This window comes from Pempheris klunzingeri, chromosome 11, assembly GCF_042242105.1.
Source record: "Pempheris klunzingeri isolate RE-2024b chromosome 11, fPemKlu1.hap1, whole genome shotgun sequence".
In the NCBI taxonomy this organism is placed as follows: Eukaryota; Metazoa; Chordata; class Actinopteri; order Acropomatiformes; family Pempheridae; genus Pempheris; species Pempheris klunzingeri.
The window spans coordinates 20,983,053-21,008,513 of record NC_092022.1 but is presented as its reverse complement, the minus strand read 5'-3'; the positions used below and the strand labels follow the sequence as shown (position 1 = coordinate 21,008,513).

General features: G+C 43.3%; 1 protein-coding gene across 1 annotated transcript in view; it reads left to right on the top strand.

Annotated features, from left to right (window-relative positions):
• magi3a (membrane associated guanylate kinase, WW and PDZ domain containing 3a) overlaps nucleotides 1-25,114 on the top strand; it is a 108,976-nt gene extending 83,862 nt beyond the window's left edge. The window contains exons 6-21 of the mRNA XM_070839038.1: nucleotides 93-172; nucleotides 874-931; nucleotides 2,813-2,919; nucleotides 9,030-9,227; nucleotides 10,868-11,509; nucleotides 13,338-13,369; nucleotides 14,097-14,352; nucleotides 14,945-15,039; nucleotides 15,384-15,576; nucleotides 16,749-16,964; nucleotides 17,829-18,014; nucleotides 18,180-18,273; nucleotides 19,323-19,398; nucleotides 19,590-19,727; nucleotides 20,522-20,660; nucleotides 21,946-25,114. Coding sequence (XP_070695139.1) covers nucleotides 93-172; nucleotides 874-931; nucleotides 2,813-2,919; nucleotides 9,030-9,227; nucleotides 10,868-11,509; nucleotides 13,338-13,369; nucleotides 14,097-14,352; nucleotides 14,945-15,039; nucleotides 15,384-15,576; nucleotides 16,749-16,964; nucleotides 17,829-18,014; nucleotides 18,180-18,273; nucleotides 19,323-19,398; nucleotides 19,590-19,727; nucleotides 20,522-20,660; nucleotides 21,946-22,931 — 3,496 coding nt within the window. The 3' untranslated portion in view covers nucleotides 22,932-25,114. The remainder of the gene's footprint in view (nucleotides 1-92; nucleotides 173-873; nucleotides 932-2,812; nucleotides 2,920-9,029; nucleotides 9,228-10,867; nucleotides 11,510-13,337; nucleotides 13,370-14,096; nucleotides 14,353-14,944; nucleotides 15,040-15,383; nucleotides 15,577-16,748; nucleotides 16,965-17,828; nucleotides 18,015-18,179; nucleotides 18,274-19,322; nucleotides 19,399-19,589; nucleotides 19,728-20,521; nucleotides 20,661-21,945) is intronic.
• The last annotated feature ends 347 nt before the right edge of the window (nucleotides 25,115-25,461 follow it).

Below are 25,461 nucleotides of genomic sequence, written 5' to 3'. Positions count from 1 at the left end.
TTGCCGGTGCTAATTGCTGAATTGTCACTGGCATCTTGCATGTAAATAATTTCCACTGCACCTAAAGCTCTGTCTCCTCCTCCGTGCTTCAGTCACAACAGCAAGACCACTACCTGGCTGGACCCCCGCCTTGCCAAGAAGGCCAAGCCTCCTGAGAAATGCGAGGAAGGAGGTGAGACAATATCTGAAGATGCAGTAGGTAGTGTGGTGGTGACATTTGTATGAGCACTTACCCCCCTCAGTAGCACTCACACACTCTCCTCCCTGCCCACACACACTTACACTTCATCCCAACTCCCCGCAGGATAGAACAGTGTGTGCACAAGCCAAATCCCTGCCTCTCTGAAGAGGGCGCTGGCTAACAGACGCCGATTGAACAGCTGAGCGGGCCTGGTCACGCTCATGCCGGTGACACAGCAGAAACCTCCAGTCTCCAGCCTGTGCCTCTCTTCCTAATGGCTTGTGGGACACATGCAGGGAGCTCATCAGTGCAGCATCTCTCAAAAGGCAATTTTCTATGGCCCCTCTTGCGTAAAGATCTCTTCTGAGCTGCATGTGTTTATCACACAGTAGCAGAAACGCAAGATGTTGCACACATACACACTGCTGGAAAGAAAGGCTATTACTTTCCAGGGAGGCTGCGTAACAACTCAGCATTTCCTCACTCTCTCCATGCCTCCTCTACAGTGTGTATTAAGCCCTAAACAATTGACAAATAAAAGCAGGCATCCTATTCTCTGTGTGGGCAAGCATGCTGTGAAGCTGCCAGTCAAGGCACCATGCCTCATTGCATGTGACCCATTGTCCATGTAGTGCCTCAGCAGTATCTGTAGTGACCTGCGTCTGCCTTTTCTCGCTCTGTTCTGCCCCCAGAGCTGCCCTACGGCTGGGAGAAGATTGAGGACCCCCAGTACGGCACCTACTACGTAGAGTGAGTAAACTTCTCCCTTTGCCTGAAGCGATCCAGAGGGCTCCAGCTGTGAACTGAGAGAATGTGGTGTACAGCATGCTCATATTGAGTCTCTTTGTGTCTTTGCTGAAGTGAAAAGACTCAACCCAAGCTTCAATCTATCCCCCTGTGGGTCCTGGGGAACCCTGTCTGAATGGCTGATTTCACCAAGATGCACTTTTTTGAATGAGCTTGCTGTTATTACGTTCACATCTTCTGCTGCTGAATTCCAGAGGTGTAAAAGTATGAAATGTGGCGTTGTTGGATCTCAGACCACCTGTGGACTACTGTATGTGACAGTGGCATATTGTATTGTCCAGACAGTAGTTTTCCCACAGTCCTGCAGAAAGTAATTATGTAAGTGCAGACAAACACTGATGGGTTACCGCTTTGTTTGTGTGCGTATGTGGAAGAGAAAAGACAGTGAAGACAAGAGACAATTAAGGTTCAGGGTTCTGAGTGGGACACATGGGTGAGATTCCATTCTGATCGAGAGTGTAAACAAGAGCACAGTGTTTCATTTTAGTCCCATTACTGTGGACAAAGAGGGAGAGACCTGCAGGCAAGGGGGGAAATCAGCGCGCCTGTTTATGCAAGAGGGTCACTGAGAGGCTGCTTCTCCTCTGTCTCTGTCTCTTTGTCTGGCAAATTTTTGTTGTGAATGAACGACCAAATGCGACAGCGTGACACAAAGTCTCATTATTTCCTCAAATGCCAAACAAAACATGATGTGTGGCAATCAAGCAGCGAGAAAGTGAGACAGAGAGCAGCAGAGGAAATGAAAGAGTGGAAATGAAAGAGAAGGGGGATGTTTATCTCTCCAGACTTAATGGGAAGGGTATCTCCGTGCATGAGTCATATGCACCAAGAGTGCAGAGTACTTTTTGTGGAATGCACACATACACACATACGCACAAACACACACACACACACACACACACATATAACATCAGTGTCTCAGCATGTGGCTGACTCACTGTGCAGCTTCAATGCATCTTGTCTTCCCAAGGTGCTGTCATGACCGGGATTTACAACTGTTGAAACTCATTACGCAGATGAGCTACCTCTCCCCATTACCATCTAACTGTGGAGGGACATTTCTCCGAGGTAGCAGGAAATGTTTCAGCATACAGGTGTGACCTGTGAATCATTAATTGTTTTTAGATTGAGTTTGGTGCACATTCCCAAAATGCAGCTGCTGAACCGTGGTTTAGCAAGGCAGTTCATTTTCTTAAACGTTTAAAGCCAAGGACACCTCTAGTGGCATGTAATATGGAAAAGTCACACATTTTTGCTCACATCTCTCTACAGTTTATTGAATCTTTTGATCCTGGAATTGCAATGCATTGAGCAGATAACGGGAAAGATCTTTGCTGATCCTTTTTATCCAATTCTCTTTGAATTTACTGAGCAACTTTATATTTCTGAGGTTGAGACATGCTCTCAAGTCATCTGTGTGCGTTACGCCTCTGGCATAGACAGTTTGGGCTCTGTGGTTCACATACAGTATTAGAGCAGCCTGATCGCTATATGATATGCTGTCAACCCAGCATGGGTTGTTTGACACGCAGCCCTCATAGTCAAATCACAGGTTTGCATGACAGGAAAAGAACAGTAACAATAGTGTGGGCAAGCTAGGTAAAGTTGTGAAGACAGAAGGTAAAACCCAGACAAATACAAAGGCAGAAACATCAGGAATCAAATAAAATAAAACTGAATGAATAGAAATAATAGGATGGTGGAACAGCAGTATGCCAAAGACAGGATGGAAACGTATTACCCACAGACAGTAACGCTTTATTTAACAACTTGTCTTCTATTTACAGTTCTTGTTTATCTAATGTTGTTATCGCCCTTGTGCAGCCACATCAACCAGAAGACGCAGTTTGAGAATCCAGTGCTGGAAGCTAAGAGAAAGTTGAGTGTCGACTTGCCTGCTGCAGTACCACCGCCGGCAGCCACACCCTCAGGTAACTGCACCCACAACTAAGCCCTCTGGAGCAGAAACTGCACAACTGATATTTACAGTAGTAAAGAGTAAGGATCTGCAGTGGAGTAAGATCATTTTTGTCATTGCTAATTTCATTTTTGGACACTTTAGAGAAAATGCCAGTTAATAAAATTGAGTTTGATTTATTTAGAAAATCATCACCACAATAAAACAGAACCTAATGGAAGTGAACTATGAAACTGATGTGGAGAAACTCAAAGTATGATCATGAGCTGTGTATATAGAACACCAGGATTAGACATTAATCTACTTACGAATAAGATAGCTGGAATTTATGACGAGCATAATGATTATATGGTGGTATTTGTATGTGGTGGTTTCCGTGTCAATTTGTTACACCCAAATGGTCATAAAAAGACATTGGACTTTATTTGCACAATGTTCAGCATCAGTCCGTATCCCATGATTGTAAACCAAGATGAATAACAACTGATGCAACATTAATAGAGAACATATTTATTACAAATAATAAAAGTGACCACCTGCCAGTCTTTCAGAAGGCTTGCAAACAGGTATGACACCGAACACAGGAAGCCATCAGTGCTTTTAAAGAAGGGAGGCTTAACGAAATAAGGCTGCAAATAGGCTCATGTTGATGAACCTACAATGTATTCCTGGATACATTAAGAGAACTCTATGAAATAAATCACCTGTTTAAAAAAAATCCAGAGGGAGGCATAAATACATAAAATAAACCAGAGATTACTAATGGGCTGCAGAATGCATGCAAGCAGAAAAATACACTCTACAGGGGAAAATGAAAATAAATAGAGGAGATAAAATGAATTGATAAGCTTTATGAGATGTAACAAGAAGGAGTTATACAGCAAATCGTCGGAGGAATATAGAAGTGATATTCAAGGAACATAGAAATTGCTCAACAGCATAATCAAAAAAGGTATTGGGAAAACAGATTGCCCTAGTAGTTTTGTTAAAAATCAAAATGTATCTATGAATAACGTAAAAGTGGTTGCTGATGAATTTATCAACTACTTTATAAAAGTTGGACATACCTAAGAAAATGATGTTGCTGAGCTGAGCAGCAAGGAAAGTATAGAAGATGACTGCTCATTTAAAAAATGAAGTTATTGATATTGTTGTTGAATTCTGGTCACTATTTAGAAATATCACTGAATGTATCACAAAAACTGTTGATATGTAAATAATCATACCTCAAGGGATCATTTCTAACTACACTATGGTATCTTTGCTTCCCCCATTTTCAAAAATATTATAAAAATCATTTGTCCAAAGACTTAATAATAATAACTGGTTGATAAACATACCTCATTAAAAGAACCTCATGGTTTACATATGAAGAGGCTGACTTGAGAGGATACCTAAAGTAAATAGTTTTAGCACAGAAAGGTCACATATGGGATACCACAAGGTTATGTGCTGGATCCGAAGCTCTTTGTACTGCAACGTTTGCATACTAGTAGATAAAGGGAAATTGGAAACCCCATTTAAGTGGTTTGATAATAAACTCATCAAATCTAAGTAAAACTAAATTCATTGTGTTTTGAAATCGTAAACTAGTTCTAATATGATTAGACATGTAGAAATTGAAAGAGTGCATGCAAATAAATTTTGGGTAGTGGTATAAATTCATATCAAATCAAAACTGCAAAAATCCATTGCAGTGCTGCACAAACTAAATTCCATCTTCATACAGCAAGAAAGGACCATAAGAATTGTCAATGACAGACTGATTGTAATGACCCAACCAACCCATTATGTATGAGTTCATGTGTCTTAAAACTTACAGAGCAAAGACAAGAATACCTTCCATGGTTGTTCATTCAGGGGAAATTATATGTTTGAAAAAGGAGGATGAGGACAAATGTGAAAAAGTAGATGTGGCAGTTAAAGTGGTCAAATTATGGACTAGTTGAAACAATGTCCTAAAAGCATGTAGCAGTATGTGTAAATTTAAGAAAATATTCAAAAACAACACATATAGGTATAGTTACAAAATACGTTACCAACATTGAGAAGACTTATTCTGACACTTTGTCTGATTCTCTTTTATGCTGCTGTGTTGTTTCACTGCCATTTTAGGTAGAAGTAAGGGTAAGGCTTTCTAAGTAATAAGGGTAGACACAATAATCTAAGGCTACAGTCTACACCTTTTCTTTTGGTTAGAGAATGTTGTGCTTGATTAAGTTTTATTTTTGATAAAATAATTTAATATCATTTAACCACTTTCATAACTTTATGGTCAGTTTGTTGTTACTATGTAGAGCTGACTGGGAAAGATAAACGAACTAACATGTCAGTTTGTTTTAAGCAAGGGTTTCTTGCTGGCATATTAATATGTTTTTAGGGTTTAGGAGGAAGTCAACATTATGGACATTGGTATTGTAGTTTTGCACAGGTTGTTAGTCAGTCCTGCAATGTTACCATGACACTAAATGTCATGGTTTAGATTGAAAGCCAGGAAGTTTTTCTCTAGCTGGTCATTAGGGAAAAAGAAAGGAAGTGAGATCATTTGCTCTAAATTGCATTGCTGGCATTTAACAGCGAGAGAGGGAGCATAAAGAAACATACGATGGGTGCATATCTTGATTTAGATAAGCAAGTTAAATTAGAACAGCATTCTTATATATTTCTTAGGAGCTCATCTCGTGGGTTTTTTGCCACACTAATAGGCTGGCTGTAGGGATGGCAATGTCAATCTGTCTGCTGTTTGGTCAGCTATCCCATCCCTTTGGTTAAGACTGAAATATGTCACTGGATGAATTGACATGAAACAGTGTGCAGTGTTTCATGGTCCCCAGAGGATGAATGCATCAGACTTGACATTTCCTCTAGCACCACCATAAGGGTTAATGTCTGTCAATTTTAGAAAAGTACCATAACGACTATTCAATGGATTGTCATGAAATTTGGTACAGATATTCATGGTCATCAGAGGATGAATCCTAATGACTTTGGTGAAGCCCTAACTCCTCCCAGAATGCCACTATGAGGTCGGAATTTGTAGTTTTGAGTAAAATATCTTGGAACAAGTATCAAATGGATTGCCATGACATTTTAGTTCAGACATTCATGTTCTCCATTCAGGGTGAACTGTGATAACCAAGGTGGTCCCTTAACTATTATCACTATTATTCTATACTATAAACTTAAGACATGCTCATTGCAAACAGCCTCTGCTGCACTACAAGTTTGGCTCTGTTTAGCAAATATTAGCACGCTAACATACAAAATAAAGTGGTTAACATGGCAAACATTATATCTGTCGAATATCGGCATGTTCTTGTTGTCATTGCAAGCAAATTAGCATAGCAATGCTAACATTTAGAGCAGCTGTGCATACGTACAGCCTCACGAAGTCTCTCGCATGGTTATAGACTCTGTGTCACTCAAACTGCATTTGGTATTGACAAGAGAAGATGCATGTCAGGTGCATGCATTGTGGGGTAAACTCTTGCAGCGTCTATCATGAATAGACTTCACCCGTAACTCCATAACATTTGTCAAAAATAAAAGAAAAATGGTGGCAGTCAGTGTGTAGTTAACTTATCAGATGGGGATGATATTAATACACAGCGTCAACAGGTTGTCTGTTTGTGCTTTAGGTCATTAACTTTTACATTTGGCTGCGTTTTTCCTACTGTTCCTCCCGTAAGATGCAGCACAGGGGACGGTGTTATTAAGACACAGGTTCTGGCTTTATAGTTCAGTGAAGAGAAAAACCTACATGACAAATTGTTAGATGTTTTATCCAAACACTGGACCACTTTTATAGTCTTCATGCTGAGATGTCTGTCTGGAAGATGCTCTAACAGTTGACAGGCTGCTGATAAACAGCCCATAGTCTCTCAAGCAATGATATTCAATTTGAATAATGGAGCAGTGCTTCACTGGGCAGCAGAATTCATTTTGACAAGTAGATTATGAAATAGGGAGGGTTCCGAGATCTCTTTGAAAATGCTTTTGCCTCAGTCATTCAACGCGGTTCAAAGATCTCTTTAGAACAGTGGAAGGGTGCGCGAGTAGAGAGGCAGAGAAGGAGAAAGAGGTGACTGTGGTTGAAAGTGACTTATGATCATAAATTGCATTTCTGCTGGGTCATCTGTTCATCATTTACCACCTGTGGCGAATGCTGCCGCTCGACTGCTCTAATTGCCCTCCACTCTGTCAATGCAAAGGTCTGAGAAGCGGAAGCCCCGTCTTGTTGTAAAACCACAGAATTATTATACTCTTCTGTGCATGCACACACAGAGCAAGACTACATTAGTATTCAAACTAGCCTCTGTATTTCAGACACCCCTTGGACAGAACTGTCTGCCTCACTCTGTTGCACGCAGACCCCTCCTCCCACAGCTGAGCCTCTCTGCAGTCTGTGGATGATATTGCCTCTGTGTACCATCGCCTCCAGCTTCGACTGCTTCCCCTGTGCCCATTGTGCACCTTCCCACCCTTGTTAATGAGAATTAATGGCTAGTGGTCTTGTGCAAGTGTGTGGACGTGCGTGAGGTGGCATCTAAACACTGTTTTGACAAGGATGGCTAGCCCGACCTCCCAGACAATGCCGCAGAGCACAGGAGCAAAGCGCAGCACTATGCTAAGCCATAATTACAGCGCTGACAATCCTGTCTGACATTTCCTATAATCACTTCACCCCAGAGAATACAGACTGTCCCTTTGTGGCCCACAGCTTAATCAAGACCATGTAAACATGGCTTCGGTGTGTAGCCCCCTCCCCATCATACTCACCACCACCCCCCCTTCTCTTTACTCCTCAGTCTTTGCTTTCATGGTGATCATGTAAGAAACAGTGTTGACAGTCTTTTGACATAGCGTGTGAACATGGATTGCCCGGCCAGTCTGAAGGGGCTTAATCCTGTCAAATAGCATACATATAACACACATGCTAGCAACTTAAATAGCCATGAGGGATTTCATGTTATGGCACCTGCATGCATGCACACTTGCACATTGATTTACGTATGCAATATTGGAAATATCTCTCCGACACAGCTCCGATGTGGGAATGTCATGTTAATCATACTTGGCATAATCTTTTTTTCTACGGAGCGGTCACATTTATCAGCCAATTGCAATGCAATTATGCAAATCACGATCCCATGACACATTGAGAGTGGAGTCTGAGGCAGGGGGAAGGATGGGGTGGTCTTCTATGTGTACCCTCCCTAATGAGATTGATGTCCCACCATCTATCAGTGTGGGAACCGCCAGAGAAGAAGCCCAGCACGCAGTAGCACAGCACATAACTCACAGTTTCATAGGCTCACACCACAGGGAAGGGCAAGCTAGGATTTAGTTAGAATTTCCCCCTTTCTGTCAGTACTAACTCTATTTCTCTCTGTCTCTTTCTATCTCAACGCTCTTATCTCACTCTCTTTGTCACACATGCACGCACGCACACACACACAAACACACACTGTCTAATATAATTCCTTTCCCATCTTAAAAAAAGTCCCCCCATTTACACATCCTGCAGGCACCACAAAGGGAATTTGCAATGAAAAGTTTACCTGGAAAATGTCAGCCACATTTCAGGACAGATTTATCACTGCAGTGAAAGGAATTAGTTGTTTGCATTGAGACTGGGGCAAAATATAGACCTTTTGCAATAACTGGATGTTTATTGGCTGTGCAAGCAGAGCAGTAGATTTGCAAGTGTTATGTATGCGTGTGTGATTTGTTTGAGTTTGCACTTAAATTATGGTGTTCTGTAATTACTAGCAGTGAGTGACGTGCTGTCAGACATGTTGTCACTGTGCGAATGTTTTTATGATGGAGACAGATGGCAATTTGTGAGCGAGCTTTTCAGTTTCTCTTCGTATCCCAGGCTCGTCTTCAAACGCATGTGCATGCCCACATAACACATAAACAATCACAGCACGTAAACCTGTGAACTTTAAAGATGTGCTGCTATCAGCTACAGAAGTAATGCCACTGTGACTTGATTTCACGTTTAATATAAAAGTTGAGTGTGTATGTTTAAGCAGATAAATAGAAGCAATTTAGCATAGAATAATTGCACTAATTAGGCCATTAAAAGTATGTTTTTTCCCACCATCATCCCTGCAACAGACGAGCTGGGCAGGGGAGTGAGGGGCTTCACACGAGATCCGTCTCAGCTGCAGGGCACCATTCTGCAAACTGCACTTAGAAAAAGCCCCCAGGGCTTTGGGTTCACCATCATTGGAGGAGACCGACCCGACGAGTTCCTTCAGGTCAAAAATGTCCTTCCGGATGGGCCAGCCGCTCACGACAACAAGATCGCCTCAGGTAATCTCCCCTCACAGACCTACTGTTCTCCAGTAACTCTACTGCACTTTGGCTTAGCGGCTAAACACCATCCTACATGTCCCCAAAGAGGAAATGCTAGAGAGAAGAGTTAAGGAGAGACAAATAGGCTTTTATTACTTATTAATCAAAACGTCCAGCATCACATTTGCATGTGTGCTGTTTGTGTGGCACATATGCCCATGCACACAGTGACGCCCGGCTTGGCATCAGCATATGTGCGGACATAATACAGTTTTATGTGCCCTGAGTACACACAAACAAACACATTTAGAGAAAAAACACACAGCGGGCACTTCACCGTGAATGTCACATTGCTTGATCAAGCAATGGCAAACATTTATAGGCAGTGTTCTGTATAGCAGCACTAAAAATAGAAAACTTCTCTCAATGACGCTCATGTACAGTTTATGGTTGACACCCTGATTTTATAAGCGGCCATATATTACAGATTTAATAGGCCTGCAGGGCAGTTGTCTTTTCCAGGCAGGCAGGTGACAAGCCTGCTTAGCTGAAGAACGTGTAGCCTACAAGACGCAGACAGAATGTAGCTTTGCCTGTCAGCAAGTTGGAAATGTAGCAGTGCTGCTGTAGTAACACCTGCAAGTTAGTGCCTCCGTAGATTCCCTTTTATTGTACATATAAATACCGTGATCGCATGCATTGTGATTGCAGTAATTTGAATTAGTGTTAGTGTGTAAGTGCCTCAGGATTCACATTACAGCAATATTGATTGCTCTGAATGCTCTTACAGCCACACGAGTGTCGCTGCTGAGAATCTACATGAAAGTGGAACAGAGAGAGTAATTATTTTCAATGTTTCATTTCCCTTGAGAGGGAGGGTAATTGATTAAACCAAAAAATGACTGTAATTAATTTCATCGAGTTATAATAGCAAGCACTGAACTTGAACAACTCCATGTAGCTTCCTTTTCAGACTTTCTGACTACAGGCCTGGAGCACTTATTCATTCCAAGGGTAGAATCTTTTGAGTCTCTGAGGCTCCATCTTCCACTTACAGTACCTCTATTATTTTGTGGATACTTGGATAGTTATTAGATAAGTCATTAGGGCTGCGTGTAGTGGGTCTGAACAGGCACTACATCGGGATATGGAGTTCATTTTTGTGTTTGGTAAGAAAGGGTATTGATTGTGTAGGTGGGCTGAGTCCTCCACTGGGCTTTAAGCCAACTAGCCAGTCAGCAATTCAGCCTGCAATCCAGGCCTATATCTCAGCCAGGCCAGGGGTGACGAGTCTCCCCCTTTACAGGAAGATGAAAGGAGCAAGAAGAGAACAGCATGTCAGTGATCTCGTTCTATTTTATGCTGCTGCTGCTCTCTCTCTCTCTCTCTCTCCCCATCTCTATTAACATCTTTGAGTCTTCTAAAGAGTTGCAAGAGCATAAGGTGAAACAGATTCTGATTCTGCTTATGCAAACCAGTTGGATAATTATCATTTCATTTGCCGTGATAACTTTGTCAGAGACGTTAGTGTCTCCTCGTATTCTTTTAGTGTATTAAAAGATACGTCTCTAAATTTGCTTTAATGTGGTAAGTGGTCCAAGTACACACAGTCAGATCTGGACTTTTCACAAATGAGTAAAACCGCTTGGCTCGTTTAGGTGACGTGATCGTGGACATCAATGGGGCATGTGTGCTGGGGAAGACTCACGCTGATGTGGTGCAGATGTTCCAGTCCATCCCGATCAACCAGTACGTGGACATGGTCCTGTGCCGCGGCTACCCCCTGCCTGAGGACTCCAGCAGCAGTGAGGAGGCCTCAGGAGGCCTCTCCACCTCCAAGGACACTTCCCCTTCCCCTTCCACCTCCACGCCGCAGGAGCCCCACTACACAATGCCAGACGGGGGAACCCTCTCCAGGCAGACTGCTGCAGTGCCACCTATGATCAACGGAGGACGCCACCACCACCACCACCACCATCCTCATCCACACCAACACCACCACCACCTTCCTCATGTCTCCAACCAAGAAGGCCCTGACCCGACTCTGTTACAGCCAGAGCTGGTGAGCGTGCCGCTGGTAAAAGGCCCTGGAGGTTTCGGCTTCGCCATCGCAGATTGCCCCCTGGGTCAAAAGGTGAAGATGATCCTGGATGCCCAGTGGTGCCGCGGCTTGTTGAAGGGCGACGTTATCAAGGAGATCAACAGACAGAACGTCCAGACTTTGAGCCACTCCCAGGTGGTGGACATCCTCAAAGACCTGCCTGTGGGCAGCGAGGTCAACGTGCTGGTGCTCAGAGGAGGTGAGTTGGCAGAAATGAGAGTTGACATTGCTGGACGAGTAACACTGCAGCTGCAGGTAAGCCTACGACATTGAACTAATCCTTAGAAGTATGTCACAGCTGGCGGAGTTACAGTGCTGATGCTGTGACATCTCTGTTGCTAAATCACTGCTGTCTATATTAATCTACTCAGGTTACTGTTCAGACAACAAACAGGTGTTAGTGCCCGGAGATAGTCTAGTGATTTAGTCCCACGCATCTGAAGTCATCTTTAATCCCCACACAGCTTTGGTTGCCTGTAGTCTGTCTCTCTCCTACTTTCCCAGAAGTAAGCTATGAGTGAAACGAAACAGAGATGAGAAGCCCACCTGCTTGCATTTTAAATTAATGTCTGCAGAGAGGAAGCAACATTGTTAGTTGACGTGAGATTTAATGTAACGTGCCGTACAACATTTTAATTTCTAAATAACATGATGGACTATGTAAGTATTGCTTGGACACACAGATTCTCCCAATGTTAAATGAAACAATTTCACGCTCTGGTCAACACCAACTCTGCATCATCCACTGTGCACCTTCCCAAACAGGGAGGAAGTCATGCTCAGTCACATGGTGAGCTGTGCTGGGAAGGCGAGGAGAGATGGCAGTTTCAGTGATTCACTTGCTGCTTAGAGAGAAATAGAGAAGGAAGAGAGGAGAAACAGAGCATGGTGGGTAATCATTGCCCGTCTTCTTACTTCAGGCTTTAACTGATTTGAAGGGCTTGCTCCTTTTTGCCTTTACTGCAGTGCAGTAGCCTAGATTCGAGAGATCAGTGTTGCACCCACATATCAGATGTACTCAGCTGGGCTGTGCTCTGAGCTCCAGGGGCTTGTAATGTGTATGTGTGTGTGCTGCCGTTATTAACTTTTTGCCGATTTGTGCCAGGCTTATATGGATGTGTTGATGGCACATGTACATGTTACGTGTGCATATGCGGTGTGTGTGTGTGTGTGTGTGTGTTACTTAAAAAGGAGCAGTAGATCACAGCCTTCCAGGACTAAAAGGAGCAGCGCTGCAGGTCTTCCCTCAGGTCACCCAGAAACCAGGATTAGGTTAGGCTTTACTCCCAGCCAGGGGCTGGAACTCCCTTCCGATGACAGCAGCAGAGAGAAATGAAACAGGAAATTATTTGGCCCCGATCCCTGTTCTGGATTTAAATCTGGAAATGAGACATATTCCACCCTTCCCTGTGGAATATGTGCTGTGCTCAGCGCCTAAGATATAAAATGCCCAGGGAGACACTGACAGCATTTTTGCATTACTAATATTTGAAAAGGAATTAATCAAGCTCATTGCAAAGCAACTCCTCCTAAACCTAAACAACGTTTCATTCGTTGGACTCTCTTGATGTCAATCTGAAAAACTGCAGACACTGGGAGTATTTACAGCGCTCTAGTAGTGTAGCAAACAGCTGGCAGGTTTAACCCAGAGAAGTGCCTGTTTCCCATGGCTTAGGGTCACCTCTGCGCCTCCCATCCTGTCATGATGTGTAACCATTTTTGTTATTGGAGTATACTGCCACCAACTGGCTGCATTTCACTGTCACTCACTGACAGGGAGGCAAGCAGAGCGGAGGTATTGAATAGAAAACAGTTATAAAACCTCCCAGGCAAGTGATTAAGCGTAGAACAAGGTGCAGTGTAAGTCCGCATAAGAAGTGGGAGAGGATGAAGGCCGACAGGTCAGTGGAGTGAAGAAAAGACAACTCATCCTTTAAGCCTTTAAACTATGTGCTTGAATAAATGATGGCTGTTGCTTTCTTAATGACTTTAGAATATAATATCCAATTCTATCCCTCTGCCTACAGGTCAGACATCTCCTGTGAAATCGCTGAAACCCGTAAGTTGAAGCTAATCTTTGCGATGTTTATTTCCTCCATTTTGTTGGAGGAAACAAAGAATATACCGATGGTAAAACTGCTGCTGAATTATTACACAGAAAAGGTTTTAACTTTGTCTTGGTTGCCCGCGAGCACCACTCAGTGTGTGCGTGCCGTGGAAGCTGTTGTTGGCTACATTATTCAGTGGGCCCACATTAGCCAGGCTGTTATTTCTGGAACTGCATGTGGGTAAATATGCTGGCTCCTGGCAAACAGCAACTTAACATCCCTCTGCGTATGCGTGTTTAAGATGATATGCCATGTTCAACAGCTTGTTCCTGTGTTGCTCCTCCATCCTGCACTCCTGAAATACAGTGGAGCTGAGGCAGCAACAGGCTTACTCATACTGCTTTATTATATATTATTATATATTATATTAACTCAGAATTACAATGTGCGGTTGCACTATTTTTAAAAATTAAGACTATTTTCTCGACAATTTCCCTGCCCCAGCTATATTTTTTACCTAAGGCATAAACTATTGGCATGAAATCACTCAGGATATGACCCGGTGTATTATTAAATAAGGTACAGTATACAGGAATAGGACATTCACATTTCCAGTGTTCTTAAAAGTAAGTTTTTGAGGATTTTTTGTGGATTTCTGCTTTACAGAATCATTGACCTGAAGTCCTAGTTTACCTTTCCGTTTGTCACTACGTCACAGTTCTTGTTTCTGTGTTGCAGTGCACGGCTCCCATGTCCCAAGCCATATCCCAGCCTGCTCCTCAACAGGCGCCCCACCCTGTACCTCAGCAGCTGGCCCATCAGCCCGCCACACAGCCGCAGCGGCAGGAGATGATCGACAGCACGGAGACCCTCGGTGGGACCGAGGCGCCACCCAATCCGCTCCCCTTCCATGCAAACACCCTGCGCTCGTCTTCGCCCAAACCGGACGCGTCGGAGCTCTACCTCAAGTCCAAGGCCATGTTGGACAGCAAGCGTGAGTGTGCATGATGTAATGCCTGAGTGGTTTTCAGCCCCCATAGCTCAGGACAAAAGAGCCACCCACTTGCCACCGTTCGACATTATCTTAGATCTACAGCCTTCTCTGTGTCGAGACTATCAACTAATGATTTCTTTTTCTTATGCACTATATCAATCCTGCAGTATTTGTTTCAATTCATCAGGCAGGTAAAATATGATGCCAAGTTAGTCTAAGGTAATGTCTCAAAATTGCTTGGTCTGCCAGATCTGCATCATTTATTAAATTTACAATAATATGAAAAAGATATGCCAACACAGATCAACCTATCTCTACTTGTGAATTTGAATATTATTATATTATCTAAGTCCATTTTATCTATCAAGGAAAGCTGAAGATATCTGTTATCTAAGTGACACATTGTGAAATAATTCAATCTTTTAGCTTTCTGAACCAAATATTTCTTTATCTGATGACAACTTCAGATATCCCTGGCCTTGGCTGCAGGCTCAGACCCACTGCATTATACAATACACACATTGACCACATGCCAAACAACACACTAACAGCATCATACATTCTTTTCTCTCCTCTGCTGCTCTCCCTGCAGCTCCTAATACCAAGGACCTGGATGTGTACATCAAGAGGAACCAGGAGTCAGGTTTTGGCTTCAGAGTCCTCGGAGGCGAGGGACCGGATCAACCGGTAGGTACCAACCCAGCTCAGTCCAGCCGTTTACAACCAGGCTTGGTGCACCACTAGAATCCCAAATACTGGATAGTGGAGAATGTCAGTCAGACACCAAGGAAATCAATATTTGAGCTGCATTCAGTTACTTAAACAGCCTGGATTTCTACTACTACTGCTGCAGGACAACGGGGAAAAAGATCGGGCAAAAAGCAGTCAACCTTTTAGGTAACGAGGCGTCAAATGCTCAAAGCAGCTGAGAGGATTTCTCCTGATTATTTACCGTAATGCCAGTCAATCCCCGTGCTCACTCTGGCTCAGATGTGTCAAGCTGTTTCTCTCATATCCTCTTGCTTCCACAGGTGTACATTGGTGCCATCGTGCCACTCGGTGCAGCAGAGAAGGACGGGCGCCTGCGGGCAGGGGATGAGCTGCTTTGTATTGACGGCGTGCCAGTCAAGGGCAAATCCCACAAACAAGTGCTGGAGCTGATGACCAACGCTGCCCGTAACGGCCAAGTCATGCTTACCGTCCGCAGGAAACTGACACACCTAGGTGGGTCTCGTTTTAAGAATTCAGCTCCACGTTTCTGTGAGAGCAGTCGAAGTCTTTTAAGCACGGCTCTTGTTTGGATCAGTATGCTGGAGGAGGACCTCTGAGGAAAAGCTTTGATCTGGGATTTTTTTTTTTCGCTAATCCTTTAAATTTGTTCTGGATGACTTCCTTGTGGATAAATCTGAATAAATGAATTTGACCAAAATTGACTTTTAGGATGTTGTTCTACGCAGACATTTCGGTGAAAAGAAAAATAAAGTTTTGAAAGAGGATTCTGTATTTACTTAAATCACAAGGAAATTAATGGAAAATTTCTGTCCGTCAAAACAGGAAAATAATATTGAAGATTGTTTGCTCTGTGTTTATCTGTCGGGTTGATTGGAGTCGTGTGAGGGGCAGCGAAGATTAGATCGGCTAGTAGACTTGATTTGCATCTCAAAGGATGCCAAAAAAAAAAAAAGGAATATGCTGAGTTTTATTTTTCAACGGCACAAAACCCCTGCTGCAGTCAGGCTTGTTTACCCCCCACAAATAACCACTCTATGAATAGTACAAACACTTTTTGAAATTACTTTGGATTCAACGTATTGCAACAACGGCTTTGATCACGCTGCAGAAATTAAGCATCGATCATGTACAGGTTTATGCTTTCAAAGCAGAGGTTTAGAAAGAGATTCCCTGATGCTGCCTGACAAAACAGGGACTCAGCAAAACAAACATACAGCGAAGAGAGATTGAGGTAGATTAGCCTGGTTTATGAATAACACATTGCAAAAGGCTTTCATCTCAAGTGTAGAGTTAGCATTCTTTTATTTCACATGTGCAATGAATGCAGCGAAAAAGGCTGTCCTCAATGAAGCCGCTGTGTTTTGGATTATTTATCGCATCGGATCGCAAGAATGACAAATTGGGAACATTTTGACGAATAATTGTCCACGGATTAAAATGTATGTCCCTTAATTCCGAATGACCCCTGCTCAAAATAGACATTAGTGTAAGTGATGAATTGAAATGTCATTATCCACCTGTGTTGACTTTGTCCGTTCAAATATGATAAATAGATAATAGTATCATTGCCTTATTTATTAGAATGTGTAACCAAGTGAGAAAGGCTGTTTCAAATACATGACTGTGAGCATTCCCTCGTGTTTCTGTGCATTGTCATTTGTCAGATGAAGGTGAAGAGGGGGAGAGCGGTCAGCAGCCCCAGCAGGTAGCGTCCGCCCTGGTCAACAGCTCCCCCAAGACGGCTCGTGTCGAATTTTCAAACACCGTCCAGACCACGCAGTCCTCTCGGCCGGAGTGCTTTGATGTCACCCTGCAGCGCAAAGACAATGAGGGCTTTGGCTTTGTTATCCTCACGTCAAAGAACAAGCCCCCACCTGGAGGTCAGGATACAGGAACGACACATGTTGCTGTCTGTAGAACTTTTTGAAATCAGGTTGTATCAAACAGATTAAAAAGCATGAGCGAATGTAAGGACAGTAGTCTGCAGCATATCCAAGAAATGTGAATATAATGACATAAACGTTATGTTTAAAGGTTACTTTTAAGCATTGTCTAAAAGCATTTATAATAATGGTTTTCCATATCTTTTCCTACAATCATTTGTTGTTGCCATACTAGTGGTATGACTGCATCACTGGGTCAAAATTTACATTTTCACATTTTAGAGCACTTTACACACAACACCGTCGATCTGAAGTGCTTTACAGCGCACACACAGAGCAACATGACATGAAAGAAGGAAGCAAATACAACCCATAGCATGACCAAATGACTTCAAACCTAAGGATATTCCTATTAGATTCAGCTGTCTTTGGGTTCAGTGCTAATTAACAATGCTAAATTTAGATGGCGAACATGTTAAACATTAAATCCACTTAACGTGAGTTTGGAAGCACTGTCATTATGACACATTAGGATTTGGCATTTAACATTTAGCTCAAAGCACCGCTGTGCCAATGTACAGCCTCACACCGCCTATCCTCTTGTTTTGTCTTGCTTATGACAAATATATGAACATTATTGACAGTTACATTTCCTGTACACATTCATTCCATGCTTTTACAGAAAGAGCCAATAGTGGTTAAGTTCCCAGTAACAGCTCTGCTTACTGTGCACCGTCTTAGTCCCTAACTGTGCAACGCTTGGTTATTTAAAATTGATATAGTCATGTTAGGTTTATTGAAACAGTGCTGCTCAAACATGCAAACACAACCGGTTGTCATTTCTCTGTGCTTCCGTTTCAGTGATACCGCACAAGATTGGGCGTATTATCGAGGGCAGCCCTACAGACCGTATAGGTCAGATGAAGGTGGGAGATCGAATCTCTGCTGTCAACGGCCAGTCCATCATGGAGCTGTCGCACAATGATATCGTCCAGCTCATCAAGGACGCCGGCAATTCTGTCACCCTCACTGTTGTGCCTGAAGACGGTAGGTCGACGCAGATAAAGTGTCAGTCCTGTGCAGCTGATGTCCAGAAATAACATCAGGAGTATTTTTAAGACCTGTTCATTCACTTTTCAACATTTACCTTAAATTAGCCAAAAGGATGTTGCTCTGTGGCAGCCAGTGTTGTATGAATTGTGTTATTTACAGACAGCGCTCCTCCATCTGGAACAAATTCAGCCAAGCAGAGCCCTTTGGCACAACACAGAGCTGTGGGCCAGCAGCCTCCCAGCTATCCAGACAGGTACATGGATCCACACACATACTCCCGTATAAGTCTCTCTAACACTCAGTCCACTGGAGACTGTCTAATACAGGTTCTGCCACTTGCACCATAAATTAGCCCCAATCCTCTCAAAGCAGGCTCGGGATTGTGCTACAATGTGGCCCATTACCATCTCTTGTGGCCCGCGCTTTCCTTGTTATCCGTAAAGACGGGAAAAAAATCCCCCCATGGTCACCGTTTGCATGGCGAAGCAAAGAAGAAGAGACAGATTATTAGGGAGTCTCGCTTTCTCTTTGATCTTTCTTTTTGAACAAGATTACCTGTGTCAGACTTTTTAATCCATTGCTGCAGCAGCAATTCTGCAGCATCATTTTCTCGCCCTCACCCGCTCCGTTTCCCCTCTCCTCTTGTGTTCCCTCTCCTCTGTCCATGCCTCCGTAGCCCCCTCCCTCCTCCCCGTCTAATCTCCGACACATGCCTTGGGTCAGCCCAGACTTGATATGAGCCGAGGCTGTCAGCTTGGCTGCATGAAGTGTGTAAACTCTTCTCCGTGCCAGAGCTGCTAAGAAGACCTAGGCTCTTTAGATAGTGTGTCACCACAGCTAAGTTCCCACAAAGGCATTATAATGAGCTCTGCGAAGCATTAAAGTATGCCCCCGTTATCTGCTGCTGAACTGTAAAAGCAGCATGGCTCTTTGAAGGATTTACACGGGTCTCTGTGCGTTGTATAATGAAGCCAACAGAGAGAGGCTCGTGCTGTAATGAAGGCGTGGCAGTGCGTGGATCATTGTGGACATGGCAGGAGGGGAATAGAATGAGACTTATTTTCTACTCTCTTCATAATGTAGAGCAACTGTGCTTTTCGTGTGCTGCTGCTTACATACAGGCGGCATGATTCAGACGAGGCAAAGCACATTGGAAAGCCATGACTTCATACATTTTATGCCAGCACAACAGAGAATCCTTCACCTTGAGACTGGCCATGGATCAGTATTGTGTGCTCCTGAATATACTGATGCACCATATATATGTATTTATATAGATTTGTGGTCTTTTTCGTGGGGTAGGAATGGTGACACTGAGGTGAAGAACTCTCTCCTACTAAAAGAGATGGGACCACTCATCATGTCAGGCTCTAAGCAGGTAAGACCACCATATACAGTACACAATGGAGGTGATCTGCCCATTCTGCTATGGTGCCATGGAGCTTTAATATATTCCTAATCTGGGGGCTGTCCCTACAGGCCATTACGGAGTAAATTACACATCAACCACGTGATTTATCCAGATTTGACTACAGTCTGGATGTCTTATTGGATGTCTGTGAACTACAGGGCTGTTTTGTGGTGGAGCTGGAGCGCAGCCAGCGGGGCTTCGGCTTCAGTCTGAGAGGGGGGAAAGAGTATAACATGGGCTTGTTCATCCTGCGCCTGGCTGAGGATGGACCTGCTCTTAAAGATGGCAGGATACATGTGAGTTTTTTTTGTTTTTTTTTTTTGCTTGTCTGTTTCAGAATAAACTGGATAACACCACTTTGTACTATTGTAGTTAGATTAGGCCTTACGCAGGGGGTCTGACACCGTGGGCCCCCCTCAGACAACATCAAGATAACTGCGCCCTCCCACCACCCCTGATAAAAAAGAAAATGATTGGAATTATTTGCCATTCCTTTTATTACTCTTTGTCCTATTTCTATTTTGGAGATAATCATGCTGTAAGTTTTGCAGCTGCTGTTCTCATAATTTGGAGCCTTTGGGAGATGTAGACAGGAAGTATACTTTTTCCATGAAATCAGTGAATTGGCTGCTGCATTGGCTGCATTTTTTATGTCTATTTGTTTACCTTTGTGCAAAGTGGCACCATTAAAAGATGCCAAATTAGCTATTAGCAGTTCCTGTTTGCAGTGTATTCATGGACAGACAACTGACACTAGATTACTATGATATTTTCAGGTGAGTCCTGGAGTTATAAGGAGTTTCTTTTTTTGTATTATTTCTAAGCATTTTTATTAAAAATGTATTTCGTGATGGACTCTGGATAGTGATATTCTTGGGAAGGAAAAGTCACCATGAAATGAGAAATATGTGCACCGTGTCTGTGGCTGACACAAGATCTGACACAATGTGACACAAGGGCAACCTCTGTTATCATTTAACAGAACACTAATCACACTTAATCTTGTTCAGTGAATTCTGGAAGAATGAGACGTGTACGACGTAGCCATCAACGTCATGTACGGCAAGAATTGACTATATCTGCATCACAGGTTGGAGATCAGATAGTGGAGATCAACGGCGAGGCCACCCAGGGCATCACACACACCCGGGCGATCGAGCTGATCCAAGCAGGAGGCAGCAAAGTTCACCTGCTGCTTCGACCTGGCCAGGGCTTGGTCCCTGATCACAGTGAGTGGCCACTGAGAGCTGTGTGCATGCACACACTGCATATAGATCTACACGATAGCATATTTAACATACATATATAGAAGCTTTTGTATGGATATGCTTGACAGCAGGGTGCTGAGTTTCTTTGTTCTCATGCATGTGTTGCAAGCTTCTCTCTTGACCTTTTTCTCCTCTCATTCTATCTCACTACTTCTATCTTGATCTACCTCTTGTGTTCTTTATCTGCTCCGGTTTTCTGCACTGGCACGGCTATCTATTTCTACCTATTTATCTTTTCCTCCTATAGGTCTGAACTCTTCTTCCACCCTGTGCTTCTACATGAAACCAGAGCATCACTAAAGGCCTCACTGCTTTTCTTGGTCTGTCCCTAATTACCTTGGTAAACCTTGTACTCCTCCTACTTTTGCCTTTGACTTCTCCTTACTAAGTGATTCATCTCCCAGACTTGAGTGTCGTCCTCTGTCCCTTCCTTCATCCCCATGATCAATCTGAAATAGACTAGTTATCTGTGACTCAGTAAACACTCGATATATCTTAAGCAGATACCCCCACCCCCCCTTCCCCTGGAGGGCTGAACCAAAGCAGTGAGTCCTAGAAGAACGAACAGACCTGCAGGAGCGCTGAAAGGCTTTGGAGCCTCCGCTGTTATTTTTAGAGGATATTAAAAAGCTGGGATGCCACTGAACACACACCTCATCCTGAGCGTGAATGACAATAGAGACCTGGAGAAAAGCCCTTAACTAGATATTGATCAGTGAGTGGCAAGTGGTAAAAGGATCTGTGTGCATTCACTGGCATCAAACTTTCAATCCAAAGACCACGTTAGAATGAATTTCTATGAGTTGCTGCTCCTAGAAATCCAAAAGCTCATTTCAGCACCACTAAGTCCATTACTCTTCTTTTTCTCTCTCTGGTTTTCTGCTGCATATATCTGCTCTCAATCACAGCTGTGCAATTCTTATCAGCTCGGGGGGGGAAATTGAAACGTCAGTGCTGGGTTAGCGCTAGCACCTTTTCCATTGATGGCTATGTCATCGGCTGATGCATATCTCAACCAAGGCAAATATTTAGTGGGATTTTACAGGGGGTTATACAGAAAGCAATCAAGCAAGCTAGAAAACGTCTTTTTTTCACAATATGACGATATCCTGCTTCTGTTGCATGACACGTTTAATTATCCTTAATTCTTGTTGAATTTTTTAAATATCCCATGTGAGGGATATTTTTGCTTATGCAGTTCCTCGGCTAGGATTTTTTTTCTCACTCTCCACTGCTTGTTTCTCAGGTTCAAAGGACAAAGTAACCATTCCAACCTCAAGCTTTTCCAGACTTTCTGTATCTGACGGGCAATCATCTCCAGCCTCTCCATCCTCTGTCTCCCTCTCTACCTCGGAACTATCCCCTTCTTCACCCAAAACAGCCGCCCCCGATGAGTTCTCCGGGGGGGACACCAGGGCATCTGGGTCCCCTGCCGCAGGGCAGGAGCACGTTAGGCAGGCTAACAGATCAAGAGGACAACAGCTCTCTCACCACAACCCGAAGCGCACCACCAGCCCCAGCACCCAGACCAGAAAAACAAGCAGGAGTGACTCCAAGACTGCTAGTCCCAAGAGAGCCACTGAAGGTTGGGCAGATCATGTAGAGCGCTCTCCAAGCCCCAGAAAAACAGAGCGAGGCCACGGCGGATCCCTGGAGGACATGAGCAAAGAGAGAAAAGCCCAAGGGCAGAGAGACCACCGCTCCTCAAGCCCCAGGAAGAGCTCCAAGAGGGAGCACGACCCTGCAGCGCCCCAGAGCCCCAGACGTCCAGCTGGCCAGCAGCCCAGCGTCACCTATGAAGAAGACAAAGACTGGAGATACAAGGAGGAGGATGCAGCCTACAGGCAGGAGAGGGGAGCCACAGAGAGCGGAGACAAAAGCGTGGGGACGAGTGAACGTCACAAGAAGAGCAAACGGGCTGAGCAAGAGGCAGCAGCACAAAAATCCCATTCCCAAATGAACAGGGAGAGGGCAGGGTCGGATGCTGATGGTGGCACCCTGAGCCGGAGGAGTGGAAGGGAGAAGGGGGATAAGGAATATCGGGAAAACAAGTACCATGGGCCAACTGGAGAAGCGAATAGAAAGGACCCCAGAGGTTCGAGCAGTAGCATCCAGGACCCCAGCTGCAATGGGACCGGTACCAGCAAGAAGGCTCCTATCACCCCGGGTCCATGGAAAGTTCCCAGTTCTGCCAAGATCCAGTCCCAGGCGGACACATTCGCGGATATCTGATATCCTCCCAGGACTCTCTGCGTATATTAAGAGAAAGCTGAGCCTCTGAAAGACAGACATTCAAAATGGAAGGATTTTTTTTTTTTTTTTTAGCAATCTCGGACAAAGCAGATCACTGTGTAACCAGCAACACGGCTTCTTGTTGCTTATGATTCTTTCTTTTTTTTTTTCACCCAGTTTGCCTCGGTCAGTTTGCATCAAGCTGCTGATGTCTGATCTGACATGCGCGCTTGTACCAACAGGAGTATTTGTACTGTGCGATGATGTGTGGACGTGTGTGTTACAGGTCAGTCCTGAGTGTGGATTTTTTTTTTGTTTCTTTTTTTTTTGGAATGTGACGCTGAAGTCTATTTCGTGCCAATCAGGGACTCCGGTTACAAAGAAGCTGCTCCGCAATGCACTCACTGTGAGACTGTTTGTCAGTAATGAGATGAACCGCTCTCCCTGTCTATCCGCATCGATGAAGGATCCTTCTGCTTTTTTTGTCACTTTGAAGGTTTAAGACATATTCAAGCAATCACTCAGCTTTTCTTCCTGGCACAATTGATTCACTGGTGCTGTCACTGATGGATGTACTAAAAAGTGAGGCTGCAAAGGGTGACAGAGCGTCCTCTAAGTCATTTACTGTTTTGTTGTTTTTTGTTTCCCAACTGGGGTTGTGAACTGTATGTGTGACTGTCGTCATACACATGAGAAGCACTCTGAATCCATTAGCTTATCAGTGGGTGGACAGACTGCCCCAGAGCGTTATATGCATCAATCAGCAGACCAGATACTTGTGGTTATAGTTCTAATGTTTGTTACGTGTGTTAATAATGAAGCATAATGTAATTTATTGAGATTATATGTAAACAAAATTGTTAGTACACATATCCATTCTGAGTCATTTCACTTTCGATGTGGACTTAATGATAGAAATAGAATGTGTAGATAAACATCACCATCTGAAATAATGACACTATAAAAAAAAAATGGCAATCTATACATTCTATTTTTTAAGATTTCATGGTCTGTAAACGGCCACGTGAGCCTGATTCATAATGTTGTCTACTGTTAGCAGCTCTGTATTTTAGGTCCTCTGGCTATGTGTGTATGTATACAAGCTGACTGGTAGGCCTACGTGCTCTAGATATCGCTGTAGCATCGACTATACTTAATCCAAAACATATATTATTTAACAAAGTGATTACACATGTATCGACGCATAATTTAGATGAGTTGAATTAACAGAGCTTGATTGTAAGTGAGACCTCTGCCTTCGACTCATTAAAACTTAAAGAGATGTTTGTATTTTTATCAGCGTAAAAGTAGGCAACAAAACATATTGTTTTCCCTCATTCTAACCTCCAAATCTATTTTTGATCAATTTTAATTTACTACATGACCCTTAATGTGAGAAAAACAAAATAGTATGCACATTTTTGCTCATTGCCGGCGCCATGGCTGTCACTTTTAGTGTTAAACATAAAACCAGGCTCCCTTAGAAAGGAGCTGATTTTCCTCACAAGGAGGGAAAGTCATCACAATATGCTGCCCTTTGGTTGTTGCACACAGTGCATAATGTGAAAATGGCTCGACTGCCTCTTTGGGAGTCATCACTCTGACAGGGGGTTTAGGTCCCAGAGGAGAATATTCACAAAAAATATATATATAGATATATATATTTTCATTTATTGGGATCAGTTGTGCCCTGCTCTGGAGACAGGTTTTAATGTCGTTTCAATGTTGCTACTGTGGAGTGCAGAGACATCTAGTGGTTCAAAAATTGCTATTCACAAACTAGTCATAGCTTGAGCTGTGCCCTCGTCAGCCTGTTAAAGGATGCACAGAAGTAACACTTGCATCTGTTTGGTCTGTGAGACCACTTACTAATTTATTGTCCACGTTATTGTTGATATGATGGGCTACTGTATTATTTACTGTTCATGCCATTACTATGTATGATACTGTGGCCTTGCATTGCTCCAACATATGAAAAAAAGAAAAGTCCTTTAGTTTTGACATCATGGTAGTTGTAAATGTTTATAAATTGTACAGCACCTGTATAAATATTTGCCTTCATGCAGAAAAAAAAATCCTCTGTAAATCGTTTCATTATTTTTTTAAGGGAAGTGAGAAGAAATGATATAAAATGGGTGAAAAGAAATAATGTGGTCATGGCATTCTGTTCATGCACTGATAAATAAAGGTTTACTGAATAAACATGATTCATTTTTGTTTTTTTGTTTTTTTACTGAAGGGTGGCCAGATATTATTGATAGAGTATATCCTGCTCATCCTTGGTAAAACAATCACAGGCCTGTTGCGAGATTCATCAGTTCCTCTGTGGTGCCTCTATCGGTGGGTGTGGCACTGTAATATTTACTGTATTCTCTTAAAGGATAGGTGCACAATTTTTCCAAGTCTGACTTTAAACAATAGTATGCGCACTGAAACAGTTTCTGCTCTGTGTAAATATTCCACTTGCTTATGTCGGTCATTAAAAGATCCCCTCCTTATGTGCCGTCAGTGTAAACAGTGCGGGGTGGGG